At 37.6% G+C, this 23,349-nt stretch overlaps 1 protein-coding gene across 2 annotated transcripts in view; it reads left to right on the top strand.

The window, feature by feature from the left end:
- The first annotated feature begins 7,193 nt into the window (after positions 1 to 7,193).
- Positions 7,194 to 23,349, top strand: part of Lemd3 (LEM domain containing 3) — a 61,837-nt gene continuing 45,681 nt past the window's right edge. For both annotated transcript variants that reach the window (XM_074083835.1, XM_074083836.1), the window contains exon 1: positions 7,194 to 8,703. In XM_074083835.1, the coding sequence (XP_073939936.1) occupies positions 7,194 to 8,703 (1,510 nt within the window). The remainder of the gene's footprint in view (positions 8,704 to 23,349) is intronic.

Here is a 23,349-nt window from a genome sequence, read left to right on the forward strand (position 1 = left end):
ACACATTCTGCCATAAAAGAAGAATGAAATTATGTCATTTACAAGGAAATGGATGGAACTGGATATCATCCATCCCTAACAGATTTCTTCTTTGTGTGTCACCTGAACATCTTCCTAATGCCATTTCCTGACTTATAGTATCTCTGTATAATTCTTTCAATAGATTTGTATTGATTATCTACTGTGTGTAAGACAATAGGCTACCAAATGGGAAGGATGAAAATTTCAAAAAGTCACAGACCTGTGAGTTTAGAAGTAGAAATAAGGCAACTATACAAATAACTACAGGAATAACTACAATAACTATAAGAAAGTCCTTTCACAAAGTGTTGGATTTGGAAGGGCTCTTAATGGTCAAGTAGCTTTACTTCCACATTTAAGAGATGAAGAAACTAAAAGACAAATGTTTGAATGACTCATTCTGTGCAGAACGATCTACTCACTGAAGGCTACAGTATGAGCTACAATAAACAGTAAATGTAGGGCCAGACAGCCTACAAATGGCTTTGGATTGCAGCCATTATTACCTCTCATGTAGGACAAATGATGGAAATGTCTTGAGCTTTAGTTTTCACTAAAGCTAGGATAATAACACTTTTGTGTTAGGGTAGATATAAAGAGTGAATGAGATAATGAATAGATTTTGTAACCTATGAGGCAATATAAAAATATATAATACACTACAACTAATTGCCAAATTGGGAATAGAACTCAAATCTGCTAACTTTGAGACCCTTGTCCTTCACATATTTGTGTGAAAATGATCTCCATGGCTTTTAACATATGATTTAGGCAATTCATTTGCTGGCATATTTAGAGTAAAATATAATTACCAGTCATGGTATATGCATGTTGTTTACTTGAATCCTATGATTGCTTTTCACCTGTTTGAGCTATATATAGGAAAATAAAACAGATGCTTCTGCTACAAAACTTTCTGGGATGATTCTCACGGTAACATGGGTAAGAATTTTGTCCAACCTTTCTCAATAACTATGTTGTATTTTCAGTCTGTTTATTCTGGCTTCTTCCTTGGAAGAAGTGTTAGTGTTGAACAGAAGTTGAGCAAGCAAAAAGGAAAATAAATACCAGGCACTGTGTAGATAAAAACTAGTGAACACATCTTTGAGGAACTTTAAGAGAAGTTAGACGATAACATCAATATAGTATTGTGTCACTTCTTTGATCTGCTAGAAAGTTAAGTGATATAATCAGTTTTATATTTCTGAGTTTTCTTTTCAATTTCTGCATGTAGCAACAAAGCCATGAAACAGGTTAAATGCAAAAGGCTTGTCTTCTTCATCACCCCTTACACACTCCTTCCTCTTTAGGGTGGGTGAGAAAAGAGGTGACCGAGTTTATTTTTATACATATTACTGTATGAGTTAAGAATCATTTGACTGTTGTGAGACACATCAAGTAACTTTTCTAGCCTTCAGTTTCTTTGTCTGTAAAAGATGCAGACTAATAAAAAATACTCATTGGATTTTCAGAGGGATTATATCACATCCCCCAAATAATTTAAGACAGCTAAAAATATGTGTATCATAGAAGGAAAATAAAATAAAAATAAAATCATTTTTAAAAGTGAGGCACATGAAAACAAGTTTAGGAAATTCAGATGGATCCAGCATTGGGTTAATTACTAAAATATCCAGCATTGGGTTAATCAATAAAATATATAAGCTAGGAATGGTGGTACATGTCTGTAATTCTTGCTACTTGGGGGGTGGAGGCAAGAGAATGGAGAATTCCAGGACAGCCCAGGAAAGTTAGTGAGACCCTGTCCTCAAAACAGCTGAGGGCTTGCACTCAAACAATCAACATGGAGCAAAGAGCACTTGAACTAGTATGTGCAAGGCCCTTGGGTTCAATCCCCAGGACTGCATTTTATATATGCGCACGTGCACACACACACACACACACACACACACACACACACACACACGTGTATATGTATATATAATGTAGCCATAAATGCTTCTTATGTTTGGGCCACAAATTTGAGTCTGAACTTCAGAGCTATCATATCAAAAGGTGGAAACATGGCAAGTGACCAAACCAGCTGTGTGTCTGTGTTAGAATAAAATCTTCAGACATAATAAACTCGAGTTTATTTGATCAGAAGAGTGATTCATGAATCTAAAAGAGGCTATGGATTCTGCTATAGCAGGAGGAGTAGGGAGCTTTTATTGACTGCGAATGGAAGTAGAGTAAATAAATTACCTGACTGGGTACAGCTAAGCATTGGTCTTAGAGGAGGTCCTAGGGCCTTATTTGGATATGATCTGATGGAAGTTCCCTGGTTATATGACCAACTGGCTAGTTGAGTGTTTGTAATTGGCTGAGGCTGTTTTTTTTTCTTTTTTCTTTTTAAAGTCAATGTTGTAATCCATTTTCTGTTGCTGTAACAAATATTAGAGCCTTGGTAACTTATGGTGACTACACCTGTTTGGTTTCTGGTGTCTCATGCTACTCTATGAATGGTGGAAAAACAGAAGGAGAAATGAGCACATGCAGAAGAGAAGCAAGAGAAGTACTTACCTTACAGTAACTTGTTCTCCAGGTAACTAATCCATTTCTGCCAAAGTGAAATCTCACTCCCAGAACAGGACATTAATATATCATGACCTGAACAACACCCACTAGCCTCTCCACTAGCAATACTGCCATACTGAGGAATTGAGACTCAACACGAATTTGGTGGGAACAAACCATATTCAAACCATTGCAGTCAGTTATAAGAAATGCCTCCTTAAGTTTTAGTTTGCTTACATAAAAGTTCTGGGTACAGAAACAACTGCTGGCTTCTTATTTTTGTGAAAAAACATATCCATAAAGTTTTATAATGCTTCAAAAAATTCAGCCTAGACTTATCATATGATCTGTTATTTCACTCTGAAGTACATACGCAAAAGAATTGAAAACATATTCAAATAGATACTTGTTCATCAATGTTCATAATAGCACTTTTCACAGTAACACAAACAAAATGTCCATTCATGGATGAGTGGATAAAGATAATATGATATACCCATACAATGAACTATTATACAGTCATAAAAAGAAATGAGATACTGATACATGATATACCATAGATAAATCTTGAAAACACTATGCTAAGTGAAAGGAGCCAGATACAAGAGATTACATAATATTTGATTCCATTCACATGAAATACTCAGAATAGACAAATCTATATAGATAAGAAGTAGACAGGTAGTTGCTAGAGGTGAGGGGGAGAGGGAAATTTGGAGTGACTTCTTAATGGTTATAGGACTTCCTTTGGGAGTGATAAAAATGTCTTGGGACTAGATAGAGGTGATAGTTTGAACTGTTGGTGGGAATGTAGACTAACTAGTACAACCACTCTGGAAAAATATTTGGAGGCTACTTAAAAAGCTAGACATCGATCTACCATTTGATCCAGCAATACCACTCTTGGGGATATACCCAAAAGACTGTGACACAGGTTACTCCAGAGGCATCTGCACATCCATGTTTATTGCGGCACTATTCACAATAGCCAAGTTATGGAAACAGCCAAGATGCCCCACCACTGACGAATGGATTAAGAAAATGTGGTATCTATACACAATGGAATTTTATGCAGCCATGAAGAAGAATGAAATGTTATCATTCGCTGGTAAATGGATGGAATTGGAGAACATCATTCTGAGTGAGGTTAGCCTGGCCCAAAAGACCAAAAATCGTATGTTCTCCCTCATATGTGGACATTAGATCAAGGGCAAACACAACAATGGGATTGGACTATGAGCACATGATAAAAGCGAGAGCACACAAGGGAGGGGTGAGGATAGGTAAGACACCTAAAAAACTAGCTAGAATTTGTTGCCCTCAACGCAGAGAAACTAAAGCAGATACCTTAAAGCAACTGAGGCCAATAGGAAAAGGGGAACAGGTACTAGAGAAAAGGTTAGATCAAAAAGAATTAACCTAGAAGGTAACACCCACGCACAGGAAATCAATGTGAGTCAATGCCCTGTATAGCTATCCTTATCTCAACCAGCAAAAACCCTTGTTCCTTCCTATTATTGCTTATACTCTCTCTACAACAAAATTAGAAATAAGGGCAAAATAGTTTCTGCTGGGTATTGGGGAGGGGGAGAGGGAGGGGGCGGAGTGGTTGGTGAGGGAGGGGGTGGGGGCAGGGGGGAGAAATGAACCAAGCCTTGTATGCACATATGAATAATAAAAGAAAAATGAAAAAAAAAAAGAGGTGATAGTTTGATAGTTGCACAACATTGCAAATGTACTAAATGCTACTTGTATACTAAAGTGGTTAATTTTTGTTACGTGAATACTACTTTAATAAAAAAAATAAAACAAAGTGAAAAAAACCTCAGTGAGTTACTCTGGGAAAACAGAACTATTTCTAATACCAAGACCAGAAAGGATATTAAGCAAATAAACCACTATTAATATCTTTATTTGAATATAATATTGGATTTCTTATAATTTCATACAAAGTCCTTCAGTGGAAGCTGATGTCAAGGCTCTAAAAGGCAATCTAGCTTAGATATTTCTCAGTCAAATATTTGGAAGTTGTAGAGCAGGAGCAAGTAGATTGCATTTCCTGTCAAATATTTGTGTGCAGTTAAGAATCAAGTCCACACTTTAAAAGTTAGCTGATCTGGAAGTAGAAGAGATCCTTTGGCAGATGAGGAGAATGTCAGAAATGAGCGGTGATGGGGCTGAGGCCGCAAAGGTTCTCCTGAGAAACTGTCTTGTCTGTTTAAACACCAAAAGTAAGAAAATTACAACCTGTGTAGATACCTGCAATTAATCATGTCCTTAGTATCCTCAGAGAGGAAAGGTTGTCTTGGAATCAAATGAGACCATGTATACAAAAGTTCTTGTAAAGTTGAATATTAATGTAGTTGTCATTGTTATTAATACTTGGCAATAAGAGCTAACACATAAACACCATACTTCAGTGTCCTTTTCACATACTATATGTGTTCATCATTCTCAACAAACATTTTTTGAATAGTAATTATTTGCCAAGAAGGGTAGGTAATATTGTCAACATTTTTAAAAAGAATAAATCAAGGTTTTAAGAGCCTATGATTTGCCCTAAGGCACTTAACCTGGAGACTGGAGACCATTGGTTTCTAGTTCCTTCCAAAACTTGCTGAGTCCCAAGGGCTGAAATGACCAAGAACTGTGTTAACCAAAGCCCCTGATCTTCATTAACTGTTAAATGTCATTATTTAATATCCTGGTAGTTCTGTCTGTGCAGTAACATTTTAATTGCTCTTACTTGGGGTTCTCAGGAGCCATGCTACCAAAACGGATGCATACAATGCTTGGCTCTACATTGACTAACTCTGTGTTAGGCACGGTGCTAAGTATTATGTAGACATAATCTCATTCAATACTTAAAATAGTCTTCCAAGGTATGTTTTTGTGTATTCAGATATCAAGGCTCAGAAAGACTAAGTAATTTACTCAGAGTCACAGATAGAAATAGAAATTGTTCAAAATTCCTTGCTGGAGGACATTTAAACGTTCATGAAAATCAGAGGCTGAACTAACAGATCTCTATGATTCCTTCCCAAAGGGCCCTTAAGGTGTGAAGCAAACATTGAAGAGACTAAGAGACAGAAGTGGGTCCATATCTACTTTTATTTAATTCCAAAGCTCACAAGTTAACCACTCTGTTACACTGACACACAGTTCCAGGAAGTTTGTATTCTCTACCCAGATAATTATGGCAATAAATGTTGGGGGATCATCATCATCACTATCATCATATTCACTATAATTTATTGGGCCAGACACCCTTATAATTTTAAAGTCTGAATGATAAAGGACAAGGAAGTGGACCTCTGTATAAAAGCTTTTTTTTTTGAGCACATGGCAAGATTTGCTAAAACTCAAAAATTGAGATTAAGTATTTGTCCACTGTTGGATTCAGGATGTTGAAAAGTTAGTGTCTCTGTTTTTATATTTTTGTACACAGATGTGTAATCATGAATAGGGTAAAATAACTGACAAAAATATGATAATGTTTCAGATATTGTGGTAGGTGTAGCCTACTAGCTGCTAGGTCATAGGTACTCAGGAAGTTGTCAGTTCTGTCAGAGTTTGAGGAAAGGGGAAGTAATCTTTACCAAATGGGGCACATTTATTCTCTCGGATTTGTAAGCCAGAAGATAGGATTTCTAGGTCTTAACTATCTTTTTTTTTTTTTTTTACTTTGGGTTCGTTTATTCGCCTCACCAGGCACTATTCCCACATCTAAATATTTAACTCATACTATCAAAGTTTTACAATTCATTTACTCATTCAACAAATGTTTTGCAAGTGTCCCCTAGTAGCGAGTAACAGAAGGTTCCTGTGTGCATGGAGGTTACAAAGGGTAATAAACAAAATCATTAAAAAGTAAGTGTTCATTAATAGTAATCATTCACTATTGGCTAGAAAGAGGTTAAGAAGGAAATAAATAGGATCACCTGTTTGCCTTTCTTCAGTCATCTCCCATAAAGATGACCTTGTGAGGTCGACACACTTAACAAATTAAATAATGCTAATAACTTACAATCAACCATAAATGAATAGCTACTGCTCTTGAAAACTGTATGATGACTGGTTTCTTCCGTATCTTCTTGGGATCAGAGGGGAAGAGAAGGCCACTTTAAAAAAAAAAAAAGAAAAATTCAAGTCAAGTGGAAAGAAAGCTGCAGAGAACGTGGAGTCAGACAGCAACACTGCCAGTCTGGCGTGGCTCTAGGGATCGCTTTTCACCCCTGGGCTCCCTCGGAGGCAGGAATATGAATGAAAAGACGAGCTTCATTCAAGGCACATTTCCTTGCAATCATTACAGCCAGGCGGGCCAAGAGCCCGGGAAGAAGAGGTCAAGGTGTGGCTTGGTGACAGACAGCTCCCGCAGACGGCCCTCGGAAGGACAGACAGGGCGGAGAAGAGCCAGAGCCAGTCAGGACAGGGACACCGCGCTGGCGCCGCAAGGTGACAGCGTAGCCGACCTGGGCCGCGGGAGGCGCACGCCGCTCAGGTGGCCTTTCCCGCTCAGGTGAGCTCCTCCGGCGCCTCCCATTGGCCGAGACGCCCGCGGCGCTGAGAGGGCGACGCAGCCCGGTCTAGTTCAGGGTCTAGGGCGGCGCGTCACTTCCGGTAGCGCGGAGCTTGTAAAACACCCTGGAGAGAAAATGGCGGCGGCAGCGGCTTCGGCGCCCCAGCAGCTCTCGGATGAGGAGCTTTTCTCTCAGCTCCGCCGTTATGGCTTGTCGCCGGGCCCGGTGACAGAGAGCACCCGGCCGGTGTACCTCAAGAAGCTGAAGAAGCTTCGAGAGGAAGAGCAGCAGCAGCAGCAGCAGCACCGGTCGGGGGGCCGCGGCAACAAGACACGGAACAGTAATAACAATAACACGGTCGCAGCGACGGGACCGGTGGCGGCGGCGGCGGCGGCGGCCGTAGGGATGGGGGTCCGGCCACTCTCGAGTGACCTCCCTTACTTGCGGACCCCTGGGGGTGCGGGCTTGGAAAGCCCCCCGGGAGGGCCCGCGTCTGCCGCCCCCGCGGCTGCTGGCAGCAAAGTGCTGCTGGGCTTCAGCTCGGACGAGTCGGACGTGGAGGCCAGTCCCCGGGAGCAGGCCGGCGGTGGCGGCGGTGGTGGCGGTGGCAGCCGGAGAGAGCGGGCTGCGCTCCAGCTCCGAGGGCTCAAGGCTTCGCCGGCCGCCAGCGAGCTGACCAACAGCCTCCACCCGGCCGAGCGGAGGAAGCCGCACGCGTGGTGGGGGGCGCGGAGGCCGGCGGGCCCTGAACCGCAGCCGCTGTCGGGGAAAAACGGCGCGGTGGAGGACGAGGACGAGGACGGAGAGGACCGCGAGGACCGGGACCCCGAGGCCGAGGAGCCGCCGTGGGCGAGCCGCGCCGTGAATGGCAATCGGCTTCTCCCCTACAGCTCCCGGGAAAACTATTCGGATTCGGAGGAAGAGGAGGGTGACGACGTGGCCGCTGCCGTCGCCAGACAGGTTGTAAAGGACGACCCGGTTTCGCGGCACCGGCCCAGACGGAGCCCGGTTAAGCCTATGTGTCCGCCGATTGCAAAGTCGGCGGGCAGCCGGCAGGAGACTTCGGTTCACGGAGGGGGCGGACTGGCGATGAATGACAGGGCGGCGGCCGCCGGCAGTCTAGACAGGAGCCGAGACCTCGAGGAGGCGGCGGCCGAGCCCGGGGGCGGGTGCGATCCGCGGGACTCCAGCCCGTTTCCCAGGTACCGCGTGGGCACCAAGAAGCTGTCTCCGCTCCTGTCCTCGCTGCTTCCCGATCTGGACTCCGCCCTGGACACATCCACAGGCTCCCTTCCGAAATCCAATAATCACATCGCTGGCGGCCTGGATCCCCCTCGGGTGTATTCCAACAGCATCCCCCCCAGCGCGCCCGCGGCCGCCCCCACTTCACTCAGGATCAATCACGCCAACCACACGGGCTCCAATCACACCTACCTGAAAAGCGCGTACGGCGCGCCCTCGCTGGCCGAGCCCGAGGAGGAGCTGCTCCAGCAGTTCAAACGCGAGGAGGTGTCGCCCACCGCCAGCTTCAGCGCGCACTACCTGTCCATGTTCCTCCTCACTGCCGCCTGCCTGTTTTTCCTAATCCTGGGACTGACGTACCTAGGAATGAGAGGGACCGGAGTGGCCGAGGACGGCGGACTCAGTAAGTATGAACTCCGTGGTAGGTAACAAAGGGGACTTCACTAGTGATCTGTATTAGCTGCACTTAGGGTTTTGCCTCGGGGTGACTTTTACCTGCGGCGAACGTGGTCTTAACACCGGACGCCACACAGTGCCTGGGCCATGTTACCATTCTCAGAGTGATCTCTTAGGGCTGGTATTGTAAGTTTTTCTGCAAGATGTATTCTGAAACTCAAAACAACTTTAGAAAAGAACAAAATACTACACTCCTGTGAGTATGTGACTTAATTTTCTTTTAGCTTTAAATAACTTGGTACAGATGCCAGTTACTCATGAGTTTTGAAGCATTACATATTGTTAAGCAGGGTCATAAATGCAGTGTTTTTACAGTGTATTGTAATTCTAAAAGGCAATATAAGACTGCTTGAAAATTGGGTTAAATATTTTGTAGAATGCAGTATATATGTATGTGTGTGTGCGAATGTCTGTAATTTCCTTAAAGAGAATGAATATTAAAAAAGCAGCAAGGCATACTTCTTAATTTTCCAGCCCAAAGCATCTCTGCTCCCTGTTAAAAAAAACGTCATGGTAGGCAGTGCAGGAACTTGTAGTCCGACTTACTTGGATTGATTTCTAAGCCCTGCTGTTTACTTGTTGAATGACTGTAGGCAGGTGTATTCATTCATTCATTAAGCCAGCATCATCCTCTCTCCCAAGCACTCCAGACAGAAGTAGTAAGTCAGATGGTTCCTCTCTCTAAACACAAGTACAGATCATCTTGTGTTATATGAAGGAAATAAGGATGTAGTAATTGGTGTACACTTCCTTAGGTTGGGTGGTCAGAAGGAGGTAACTATTTGAGGTGAGACCTGAAGCTGGTAAAAGAGATGGCCTTGAAGAATGACAGAACATTCTGGGCAGAGATTACAAAAAGAGGAAAAGGCCTTGAATTGAACAAGAGCCTTTCTGTAGTTTAGTTGGAGCTTTCCATTTCTAATCTATAAAACCATGCTAGTACTGACTAGGATGATGCTTCTGAAGATTAAAAGAAAGAGAATAAGTGTATAATGAACTGCTGAGTGCATGTGTCTTGGTGTTAGGTCCTTCTCATTTCCCCTAAAGATTCCTGCTCTTTTCTCCCAACGTAAATTCACTGTATCATGATTTGTATTTATAAAATTGGCTACTTATATGAGTTTTATTCCAAAATAGAGTGAAAGATGCAGTTAGCTGATTCAGTTGTGTAATCTTTGATTTAGATATAACCAATTCAAGATAGTCAAATAATACTGCTTAATTACAGGAGTTGGAAGCACAGTGACATCAGTTCTTTAATTGGTTCCTGGGGAGCAAGAATGATGTATCTTACCCCAGATATTTGAGAGGAAAAAGATAAGGGCACACTGGAAATTAAGCAAGTAAAGTTCGCATCCTTTAGGTGCCATTACCTATGCAGTAATACCTAGCTGCATCTGTTTGTGTCTCTAAGAGCTATGTGATCTGGTCATTTTCTGAGAGCTAACTACTTTACACACATTGTCTTATTTAGTCTTTCCCCACAATTCACATAGGTGTGATCCTCAATTTTTGGACAAGGAAAATGAAACTCAAGAAAAGTACCCACAGTAGAACTGTTAGTGGGTGGTAGGACTAAGATTTGGTCTTAGAATTTTTTCCAACTGTAAAGCCCATTTTCTTAACTCTTTTGTGTGTGTGTGTGTGTGTGTGTATTCTTTGTAGAGAGCTTTCTAGATTAGAGGGCACCTTTCCTTTATTGTAATTAGGAAAATAATTGAATATTTGGTAGGATTTCATACAGAATGACTGAGGAGCACATTCTCAATTCATGTGACTTTCACATTTTTTCCATCACTGTTAAGATGAATGATTAATGCCATGTACTAAAATTTTAAGTAGACTTGGGTAGGAATGCTAGGAATTTGGTACTGTCCTTACCTTCATCCATGTGAAGGAAGGAGATTAGAAAGTGGTTGGCATGGTAAATGTGAAGTAGCCTGGATGATGGAAAAAACAGCAGCTAAGGAGTTGAGAGATGGAGGGTCCTAGGTCTTGTCTGGATGAGTCATGTTCCTTAACCTCTGAGCCTCATTGTTATATAGTAAATGTTATATGGTAAGAATATCCACTGTCATTGCGGTTGTTGTGAGGCTCAAAAGGGATAGCTTGTTATAATGTATTCAGAAGTTTAGATGAAGTTTGATGTATTCCTGGTAAACTGTGGAGTATAATAAAGTAGTTATTTCTGTAAATGTTATTTAGTTGTGCATTTCTTAACTATTTAATACTTAATGTGCATCAATTCTATTAAGAAATTGGTGTGGACGATTGAGTTAAAGTATAGGGAATCCTTAAGTGTATGATATACTTGACATATAGTGAACCCTGATGGAAAGAAGTGCTTGCTAGTTCATTTAGTCTGGTCTTCTAACGGTGTTAGGGTTTCAAGAGTGAATAATTTGTACTCTCTGTGTTTACTATGTTTATGTATTTTAATCCTTTGTCATATTATGATGTTTGACCATGGGTTCATTGGTCAAATAGTATGCTCAAGGAAATAGTTTTACTTTGAGTAATAATTTCAACAGATAACTATAGGTTGTATAGGAGAGTAAACTCTAGTAAGCTTTTAATAGTTATTATTTAAATTACATATAGCATAATAGTATTTTAAATCTTAATCATGTGGTCTTTGAAATATTTTCATCAGTATTCTATTTTTGTTAATTAGATTAATTTTACTGAATCTCTGCTTCCATATTTGTAAAATTGGAAGATGGTCTCTAAGGTCTTTCCAACTTCAAGGTTTAACTTTTTAACTTTGAATTAGTTATCAAAACAACTCAAGGCTCAGCCTGCAATCAGTTTGTTTGACCCATAGGTGATTACATAATGACTACCCACAAAAAGAAAAGAAAATAGAATAGATTGGCTATCTTAGGCTCATATGATCATTATTTGAAAATTATTCTTCAATCACCAAAGACAAGATTTTTTGTAGAAAATATGAAGAGCTTAAACAAACAGAAAGAATGGCTATTGCTTGCCCCTCTTCCTTGTTTCACACTTATTTCCGGTATAAATAAGTTCAAATATTTATTTGATCCTTTCAGAATTTGCTGATGTTTTTCATGTAAATATGTGCGAGTACAGGTTTTTATTCAACTGCAGAGTGCTTACTGTGTGCTAAGCACTGTTTTAAGTAGCAGTGATATGTGCTGAAAAATATGTGGATGTGTGGAAGATGAAGTTTCTCTTTCAGAACTTATATTCTAGGGAGGAAGATGGAAAACAAAATAAGAATTTCAGATAGACCAGTTGTTAACACAGGGAAATGCTAGTAACTTTGGAGGGTTAGGGTGGAGGGGTGTGCAGTGTTACATATAGGTGGGCAGGCTTCTGAGGAGGTGATATTTGAACTGAGCTCAGAATGACCAGAAGGATCTAGTCATTGACAAGGAGAGCATTCTGGCAGATGGACATTATAGCAAATGCAAGAACAAACTTTATTGAAGGATCCATATGAATGGCTGGTGTCCCTGGGACATTGTGAATGAGGAGGAGAATGGTATATGAAGAAGTCAGAGGTTTGGCATGGCCCAAGTCATAATGGACCTCAAGGACCTCAAGGCCTTGAAGGCAATTGAAAGGAGTCTGAATTTTAAGTGAAGTCATTCTATATGTAGTGTGCAACTTTTTTTTTTTTTTGAACTAACAGCTGCACACTTGCTAGGTAATGGCTCTATCACTTGAGCCACACCCCCAGCTCTTTTTTGCTTTATATATTTTTCATGTTTTTGTCCCAGCTGACCTCGCACCTCAATCCTCCTACCATGCCTCCCAGATAGCTGGGTGTACAGGTGTGTACCACTGTGGCTGGCTTATGCCTGCGCTGCCCTCCAACCACAGTCATGATCTCCACCTTCTGAGTAGCTGGGGTTATACAGGTGAGTCAGCAAACGCAGGCCTGCAACTTGGTTTTATTTTGATTTATTAACATTGTATCATGGGTAACTTTTCTGTATAGTAATTTTATGTGCAAAGGTATAATTTAAAAATCTTGTTCTCCACTGGTCCCTTCTCATCCTGTAAAAATGCTAAACTCTGCCATCCTGCACCTCTCTGTTGTCTTTTAAGCTGCTGATCTCTTCTCATCCAAGGCATTCATTGCATTTCCTCCTTTGCCATTCAGTCAGTCCTGTTTAGTTTAGCTGGTTTAGCGGTCTTTCCGTAACCTGTCTCCCCCTTAAGTTCACCAGTTCCTCAATTCCTCCGTCCTTTGGTACATTCAGTGCATTGATGATTCCCTTCTCATGAACTCTCCTTTCCATCCATCTTCCGTATAACTACTCTCTAGTTTTCATATTCCTATCTGTCTGTGTTTTAAATATTTTTATTCTCTGTAACTTTCTCTTTGGCACTATCCTTTTGTACACATTTCTCTAGGCAGTTTCATTCACTTTCTGGGTAATAACCTCTCAATTTTGTCACCTTTCCTTAGATCAGCTTCTGAGTTCTAGACTTGCCTGTTTGGTTATTAAACATCTTTTGGACATAGCAGAAGTACCAATACCATTTGACACTTTCCTTATGTTTTTGTTTTAGACCCTGTATTCCTATTTTAGTTCTGCTTCCATTCACTCAGAGCTTAAGAGAGAAGCATAGATTTACCTAGATTCCTTCCTTCTCTTCGCTTTCCGACCAACCCCCATCTTAGTTGGTTACCAAGTCTATAATTCTATTTCCTACATATCTTTTGAATTAATCTTTCAATCACTACTGCTTCAGGTTAGTCTCTTGCCTTTATGCCTGTGCTCTTGTTTTTCTCTTCTCTGGGAATGCTGTCTCTTCCTTTCTTTCGTTTAACTACTATCCCTTCTTAAAAGTGTTTCCTTTGGACATCTGTGAATTCTTCATTCTCTTTACCCTAGAGTTTGGACCATTATTCTGTGCTCAAATAAGACCCTTTGTGTCCTTGCATTTGTTGCAGTATGTAATTGTGTAAATCCACCAGATAGATTATACTTTTGGATTAATCTTTCTGTAGGAGGAGTAGAATACAGTGTAAATAGTACAAGCTTTCACTCAGTTTTGAGTTTGAAACTCAGCTGTCTCATCTGCTCTGTGACTTTTCTAGAAACTTAATTTCTTCATATTAAAAATGAAGATGATAATACCTGCCTGAGGATGGCTTTAAGCCATAATGTATGTAAAGTATCATTGTTATTTTCTGGCGCATGGCCATCTCTTAGAAGATGGAAGTTACATTGTTATCCTTGGCACAAATTCATTACTCAATGAATATTTGTTGAAGAAACAAGCACTTACCTGGTACCCAATACAAGTGACTGACCCTCTGTATCCATGTGTTCAACCAACAATGGATCAAAAATATTTGAAAAGAAATTGTGTCTAAACATGTACAGAGATTTTTATGGTCATGATTCCTCAAACAATATAGTATAGCAATTCCCTGATACAGTATAACTATTTACATAGCATTTATGTTAATTAGATAGTATAAGTAATCTAGAGATGATTTCAATGGTGGGAGGATGTGGACAGGTTATATGTAGATACTATGCCATGCTACATAAGAGACTCCATTGTCTGTAGATTTTGGTGTCCTCTGGTAGTCCTGGGACCAATTCTTCATGCATACTGAGGGACCACTGTACATATACATTGATTAACTTATTGTGTAACTCAGTAATTGATTAGCTAGTCTATACCTGATAAGGATATGATGTTACATATATCTCCAAATATATATAAAATGTTATTCCTACAGAAGTCTCTACTCCACTAAGACAGGTACAGAAATGGTTAAGAAACATAGAGGGTACGTGATGAGTGCCACACTTTTATAAAAGGGGAGAATTCACTGTGAGCTGAATCAGTCTCATATGATCAAAAGCCCTGAATTCCTAGTTTGGACTTCATTCTGTAGGAATCCATGGAGGAGTTAAAGCAGACAACTAGCATGATCAGATTGGTCTTTTAGGAAGGACACACTGTACAGGTAATGGAGTGACAGTGTTGGAGGTCAGGAGTGGGATGATAAACACAGGTGTTAGGAAAGCTGTAGGAGCTTGATAACGGAGGATGGAAAAGAGCCTATGAATGAGGTAATCCATTTGAAGAAAGAAACTTACTTGGTGACTGTTCTGTCTCTTCTTTATTTTTTATATTCAGAATCAAAGATGATTCTGTGATGAAGAGTCTGGGTGACTGAGAATGGCGATTGCATTGAGAGGAATTAGAGATGTTGACCAAGGATCTTGTTCGGGGATTTAGAGAAAATAACTTTATTGGGGGTATTTTAGATTTGAATTGTTCAAAGGGAAATATTCTGTGGACTATTGTAGAAACAGAATTGGAATAAAGATGAGAGACTAGAAGTATTTACTAAAGGCATAGCTACCTTTTTTTAATACTTCTTTTTTAAAATGTGTGTGTGTTTTAAATACAAGACCAAGTGTTACAAAGAAATGTCATACATATTTTTTGTGTTTTTAAAAAAGTTTTACTTTTTTAAGTATTAGACTAGCTAAAGTCCAGAAATTGTTATCTAAAATTAACATGTGGCTAAGAATCTTGAAGAATAGTTGTTGTTCACACTCTTGAAGAATGCTGAGTGTTAAATTTGAAAATTATCAAAATTGAATACTTCGTAAGGAAAATAACATTCCTACATCTCTAAGAATATTCTTGTGAACACCCAGAAATTTGCATATGCCAAGTTGATGATTTCAGAAATTAAAACCTACTTTGTGAAAATGTCTTTCACTTGAAAATTATCTCTAGAGTAATTTACAATAAGAAATCATGAGAGTGAATGTCCTTGGAGCCTACTTTTAGGAGACATTGGTATAAAGAACCTAGGTTTGAATAATAGCCCTTCCACTTTTCCACTTGCTAGCTTTTTTTTTTTTTTAACAACAGACAAGTTGCCAGCCACTACTGTAAACCTAATGTCCTCATCTGTAAAATAAAGTTCAGTGAGAATTAATGAAGTAATGCATATAAAGTAAAACTCAATATGTGGCACATAGTAATAAAACAACTAACCCTTATATAGTCCTGTGTACCACGCAGTGAGCTAAACTACTCCTCATGAGAGAGAGCCCATTTTAGAGATAGACAGTGAGAAGCTGAGGATCTTGTGTTGGGTCATGCATGTAATATTTGAATTCAGAGAGTGCCTTTTAACCACCTTGTTAGATGGCCTGTGAGTCATACACCAGAATTCAGTACATATTCTCTATGATTATTGCTATTGTGCAGAAAATTGTGAAGAGTATGGATGGTGAAGCAGATGAGTGCATGAAATCCTAGAACTTTCAGGAAAAGAAAGTACATATTTGTACTCATTCAACAGGAATTGTGAGGAACCTGTTTATTCTTACTTAAGATTTTAGATTACTTCATTGATACATGGGAGAAGGGAATGTGCTACAATACAAACTGTAATACATAATATATAAAACAATAACACAATATGATACTATTTTTAATTTTTAAAAGATTTGCAGACTCAGAACTGGTGGGGAAGGTAGTCTTCTGGTGTGTATTGCCATTGTAAAACTTTTTTCCAATGTTTATTTTTGAGAAGTAAAGACTTTTATGTATATGGTACATTTGGGTCTTCCTTTTTTATTCCTTTGTGTTTTCCCTTTATGTTTACTTTGTTTTAATGGGAATTAAGTGCTTTATTGTTTCAGGAAGTGACACTGTTGAAAATTAGGTGTTTTCATGATTCCTCAGAGTTGTGAAATTTTAAAGCTAGTTTTTTTTTTCCTTGCTCATTAATTATTCTATGTTAACTTTAGTATCTGAAAAATATTTTATATAAATAAAAGACATAATTTCAGTGCAAAGAGCCATTTAATCTAGTTTATAAGTAGTTTAAAAAAGAAGTACACTTTAAGTACTGCAAATAGTAGTAAGTTCTTTATGAAAATTTTATTATAATTGATATATTTCTATTCTAATGCCATATTATCTTATTATACACTAAAAATTTTTGCCATTAAAATTTAATTTGGGAACTCAGCCTGATAACCAGCTGTGGTAAGTGTTATAACAATTCTTAGCTTATAGCTTTAGGTTTTGACTTTTATATTCATTTTAACATCGATTTCTTAAACATAGATTTAAAGTGAACCGGAAACAGCGTATTTGAGCAGTAACCTTAGAATTTTACTGATTTAATAATCCGTGCTTTAACCTGAATCACACAAATGGCTTTAAAACAAAACAATCCCCCCATGTAATTTAGTTAACATTCTTTATTAACAGGTTATCGAAATAATTTTTTTAAAAAACGTTAACCAGGAAGAAAGTATATAGGTTTTAATATTTATCTAACAATTAAAATTTATAGTTAATATTTAAAAAAAAATTTCTAAGGAAATTAGAAAAGGATTATAATAATAGCGGCGGTAATAATGTCTAATAATAGAATAACACATCTGTCGTGTGACAGCCCTCATGTATTACTTTTTAGATGTCTTAATTATCTGTGGAGGTATAGGATTTAAAATGATACCATTTCTTTAGTTTGGGTAACAGATTTATTGCTCTAGGCCTTCCCACAGCTTTTTGCTTAAAATGTTTCTGCCAGATGACTTCTAAATTCTTCTTCACAGCTATGTTGACATCAAGTGGTAAGCTAAAGTTTAGGAAGGAACAAGACTTGGAGCAAAACTATGCAAGAGTTTAGTTCAGCTGTTGTGAACTAATTGGGTGGTAAGTGTGTACCTACAAGTGCTCTCTGGCCCCGAATGTTACATGAACTGAAAAAAATTCTTTAGGAGCAAATGGGCATTTTAGCACATAGCAGAAAATTAATTTTGTTTTGCAGTTAGGAAACCTACGTACATATGGAAATTTGCTGACTTTGGCTAATTCTTGAAAATACACTTCTAAAGAAAGGTTTGATCTGTAGGAGTTCATCCAGATACAGTTCTCAAAACTTACATATGGAGAATGTCACTGAACTTAATTAGGAGGGGGATGTGTTAGAATACTCATTTCTTCTAGCCAGTAGGCTATGGCTTAGAATTTTGGTCATTGTCAGCCTTATTAATGGTATCTCCCATGGGATCACAAATGTTTATTTGTGTGATTTAGTTCCCCTAAGTTCACTCACTGAAATTACTTATTGAGTACCTTCTGTGTGCCAGGTAATATCATAAAATAAGTATCTACTTTTTAGAATTTTAGGAGTACACTTCACTCTGACACACTGATCCCTTACCCCTACATTATGGTTGGCTTTCTCTTATTTTCCTAAATACTGTGTATTAGCCAGACTTCAGATTTGGGATTTGGTGACTATGCAACAATGTTTCAGATTTATATATTGTGAATGTGAACCATAACTTTAAAAAATTAGTTTCTGCAAATTCCTGTATACTTTCTGGTAAAGCTACTGCAATGTATACTGTATTTAAAAGAAATAGTTGGATAATTTCAGCACTAAGTGTTAGTGTGTGTTGATCATTTCTTTCACCTTTTCTGTCTTATAGTTTTCTCAATTGAAAATTTTACCTTTTAAAATCATACAGTTTTAATTGAGGTATCATTTTTGTGCCAGTTTCTAGAAGTTAGTTTTTAAAAAGGGAAGAGACATGAAGAGTAAATTTGCTAAAAGAGAAAATGTTATAAATCTGAACATTTATGACTAGGGTTCAAGATGTTCTAGAAGTATTTTTATGCTTGTGATAAATGTTTTTGTTTTTAAAAAAAAAAAAGCCATCTCCAAATGTCCCTTCTTTCAGAATCCAAAGCCTTAATTGATATTTATCAAGAACTTTCTATGTGTGAACACTTTAACTTTTATGAGAGTGAAAATATTCCTGTGAGGAAACTGTAAAATAAGGAAAAAAAACTGAGGAAATAGGTAACAAGCTTGTCCAAGATTTAGCAGCTGGTTAGAGTCAGCATTTTGAACCCATGGTCTGACTTGAGAGGCTACTCTCTTACCTATCAGGCAGTTTTATCTTCTCAGCTACTAACTTTGTGCAAGCAAGTTACACATAACCTTTGGGCCTCAGTTTTTGTGTCTGTCAAATTAGGGCATAGTAAAATTAACTTTACTTCCAGCCAATGATTTTTATAGGGGACTAGTGTGATAATGTATATATAAATGCTTTGGAGAAAATTGAAATGATATAAACTCTGTACTTTTAGTATTGTAATGTAGGATTCTCTAGCTATAATAGTGTAATTTAAGCCACACATTCAGCACAATGGCATGCCTTGTCGTTAGCATTAAATAAGTAATAGATGAGTTGATTAAACTTATGGTCCTTACCAGTACTTTTAAACCTTTCTCTTAAGCTATCTGAACAGATAAAGGGAGTTATTTTTTCACATTACTTAATTAATGCTTTAGTTTTTTTCCTTTTCTTTTTGTACCTATGTTAACATAACAGGTAATAAATCACAACTTGAAACTATATTTTAACCTTGCTGATCACCAGAAAGGTGTATTTGCTGATAGAAAAGTCAGAGATGTGATCCATTACTTTACAATACAGCACTGAATCTGAGCAGAAAAACATTTCTTCAGAAAGTAGATGGGTCTTAGAGTAAGTGTCTGTTGATATTATTTGAGGAACAGATAGTACACATAGTTGGTAGAGAAGAATGGCTTTATCCCATGCTCTTCAGCTAATTTGTAAGACAGCATGAGTACTCTTATTATCAAAGTGGGAAGATGAGGTGTGTCCCTATGAGTAGGCAGTAGATTATATGAGGGTAATCAAGAGACTGGGGGGTATAAAATAACATGGAGTTGATAAATAGGGTATTAAAATCATACACTTAAATTAGAAGGAATTTAAAGTCCATTAAGATCTTCAGTCTCCTAGGTAATTCATACGAAGCACATAATGAAAATTTCATACCATTTTTCATTTGAAACTTTAGCAATGATATGATTTGTTAGATCAGAGCTGTTCAGTAGAAATATAACAAGTCACATATGCAATTTTAATTTCTCTAGTAGCCACATTAAAACAAAAAGAAACAGATGAAATCAATATTAATAATAGTTATTTAATCCATTATAGCTAGTGTATCATTTTGACATAACCAGTATAAAAGTTGTTGATGAAATATTTTATGTTCTTTTTTTGCAGCATGGCTTCAAAATCTAGTGTGTATTTTACATTCACAGTGTAATTTAGTTGAGACCAGTCACATTTCAAAGACTTGCTAAGCCATGTGTGTTTAGCGCCTCCCTTTGGGACAGCGCAGATCTAGACTACCCAAAGTTATGGAGTTACATTGTTGGTTTAATGAAATCTAATGACTACTTAGTTTGGAATGATTACAATGCACCATGCATTATGTTCTCTATAATTTTTCAGTCTTTTAGTAACACCATGCTATAGGTTTTATTATTTTACAGATACAAATAATGAGGTATAGAGTAGAGCTATTAATTTGTTAAACAGGTATTCTGTAGCAGAGCAGGATTTCCAAACAAACCTGATCCTAAAACCCTAGTCTTTTCATTATGTTATATTGTTTTAAAACGTGGCCACTTAGGGAGGACAGGTGGTGTGTTTTAGTCACTCTAGTGATTCATGATTTTATCACTCCTTGTTTAAAGGCATTGATGCTTCTTAGCTTAAAATGAAAGTTTGAACTCCCTAAGTCCTTGGTCATATTCCATATTGGGCGTCTTTGAGCTTACTTTACCGTTTTCTCACAGTAAATTGCTTCCTACAGCTTTTCAAACTAGACATATAAGGGAGAAATGGCCTTTTGAGTCTGGCATATTATTGTGGCGATATAAGGGATACTTTTAAGTAGTAAAACTTCTGTCAGGGTAAAGAAATTTGTTACGCATGTTAGTACTTCACTTTGAGAAAGATTTTTGGAATACCATTATTCATGATGCTCTTTGAATTATATAAATATTAAATCTTCATTCTTTTACAGGGTATTGTTATATGGTAGGTTTATTCTTAGCAGTGCCTCCTAATTAATTTGAATCATTTCTTTGATTTACATTTGAATTTCTAGACAATGTTTGCTCACAAAGACAAGCTGTTTAATTCCAAAAGGAAAAATAGGCAATCCCTAATTTTTGAATAGGTTGTCTTCCAGATCATGTGTAAGACAGCTGTTTGAACTTGGAACATATTTTACTATAACTGTTTTTTTTTTTGTTTTTTATTTTGGCTCTTTTTTTTTTTTTTTTTTTTGGCAGTACTAGGGCTTAAACTCAGGGCCTCACACTTGCTGGGCTTGCTAGGCAGGTGTTATACTGCTTGAGCCACTCTCTAGCCCACTATACCACTTTAAAGATCCCAGGCTAGCCCATACAAGCCTATTTAAGACCATATCTTAGAGCTGGTGGAGTGGCTCATGTGGTAAGGGAACCTGCCCAAGGCCCTAAGTTCAAATCCCAGTACTTCCAAAACAAAACCATATCCTGTATTAGCACTAATTTAGTTTTGGGCACTTAGTCATAAATCATGTTCTGTGGGATTTGGAGGAGGGAGAAGAAAGTTGATTTTTCCATCTTCTAGTTCCTATTTTCCAACTTGTATTAGCCTAAGTTTCTTCTTGTTCTGCTATAATCTTGGTCAAACAGCTAAGTGCTCAGTACTTTAAAATTTTCTACAATAAATAATAGGTTACTTTATTAATTGTTTGGCAAGTGTAAACTTTTGTGTACATTATCTCATTTAGTCTTCTTACGAGTTTTATGAGGTAAGTGCAAGTCTCACATTATTTTAGAAATGAGGAATCTGAGGATTATCTCAGTCATTTTGTCCAAGGTTGTATGGCGGAGAGGGAAGTTACTGAGTTGCATTGTTGGCTGAACTTGAGTAGTATGATTTGAATGCTCCTCCTCTAGCCACTGTACTATTCTGTTTTTCTCTTTCACTTATTCTCTTCTCCTTTCCCAGTAGACTGTCGCTACTCTTCTTACTCCCTCAAAAGTTAGTTAAGCTACTTTTAACTAAGTGCTAGGAAAAGCCATTTGATTGAATTAATTCATAATATTATGCAGCTGTGATAAAAATTATATCATTTTGTGATAAAATTTGATAATATTATCTTTAGCAAGGATAAGCCAATATGGCATTAAAAAAAAAAAAGAAAAAGAAAAAGAATTTAGCTCGGCCTCTCTTTATATGTGCAGTAGGTAGGTTGCCTACATTTTTCAGGTGGAATTTGTGACAATATTTTTCTACTATGGTCTGAGAGCATTTGGGGAACTGCATTCATCATGTCTTATCTGAGGACCTATTAAATGACTTGCTTCTCTCATATCACACTATTATTTTTGAACTGTGTCTCATTGCTGGTGTGATTAGAATTCAAAATACAATTCTATTTGTGGTAGAATTTTGTTATTTTCTTAAAATGAATATCAAGATTACTTTTGTGAGGATCTGAAAATCTGGTGAAACTGGGGTTTGAACTTACACTTTCCACGGAGGCATTTTATCACTTGAACCATTCTGTCAATCCAAGTCTTTTAACTTTTTAAAGTTGGGAGCCATTCCTTAAAGCATATAATAAGAAAATTATATATGTTATATTTATTTCCAGTTTGTATTTTAGGATTTGTTTTCAGTATCTTCCTAGTGAATGTCAGGTAATCAATTGTAATGTTAAAGTGGCTGATTGACCTGTCAACTGGTTAAAAAGCCCTTTAATCTTCTTAGGGGTGATGGTGCTTTAAATATAAGATCTTTATTAACTCAGATTCTATCTCTGATTGTTCTGATTTTTGGCAGTAAGTGACAAAAATCTAGTCATTATACTTACAAAAGACTGGATGGAAGCCTTGCCTTGGCATCTTCCACTTCTCTAAGAACCATTATTTCTTCCAGTAGTTAAGCTCTATGGCAGAGACAGGTGAGGAATGGAGTGGCAGCATATTGTACAGTTTTGTAAATTGAGTGTTATTTTTATTTTATGCTAGGGTTGGAAAAAAAAGAAGAAAAGGGAACGATTTGTTAGTACCTCTTCCTCATATTGCTGTGTACAATCATGAAACATCTCCATTTATATTAGGTAACTAGAGTCCCTGAGAGGGTAACTTGTCTAAGATCATTAGTCACAAATGTTGGAGATACTATTCTGTGCTCCAGAGATTTCCTTTTTCATTTTATCCCATTTCTTTTTAGTGTGAAGAGATACTTTAAACTCATCTAAATCATATAACTCGAGGAAAAAGCATTATTTAAAAAAAAATTTAGGAGTCTTTACTTCCATTTCCTGTATGGGGAACAGGAAATGTTTCTCCCTTTTCCTTCCATTTGTCCCTGCTTTTATCCCATTACACTAAATTCCTTTTCTAATAAACTTTATTCTTTCTTTTACTACAAAAAAGAAAATTTATATTTTATTTAAATTTTTTTTACTGAATTTAAATTTTAAATAATAAATTGTAATTTGAATTAAAAAATTATACTACATTGAAATTAATACAAAACAGTTACAAATTATATCAATATTATCATATCTCAGAAGGAAAATAAGGGAAAATATTACCCAGTTACCTTGAAAATTTTTAGTGCCTTTAAAAAAATATGTAATATTTGGATTCGAAAAAGTACAAAAATGATTTAGTGTCTTTGCCTGAATTTTATTGGGGAGAGAATATCAGACT

This window comes from Castor canadensis, chromosome 8 (genome assembly GCF_047511655.1).
Source record: "Castor canadensis chromosome 8, mCasCan1.hap1v2, whole genome shotgun sequence".
NCBI classification, from domain to species: Eukaryota; Metazoa; Chordata; class Mammalia; order Rodentia; family Castoridae; genus Castor; species Castor canadensis.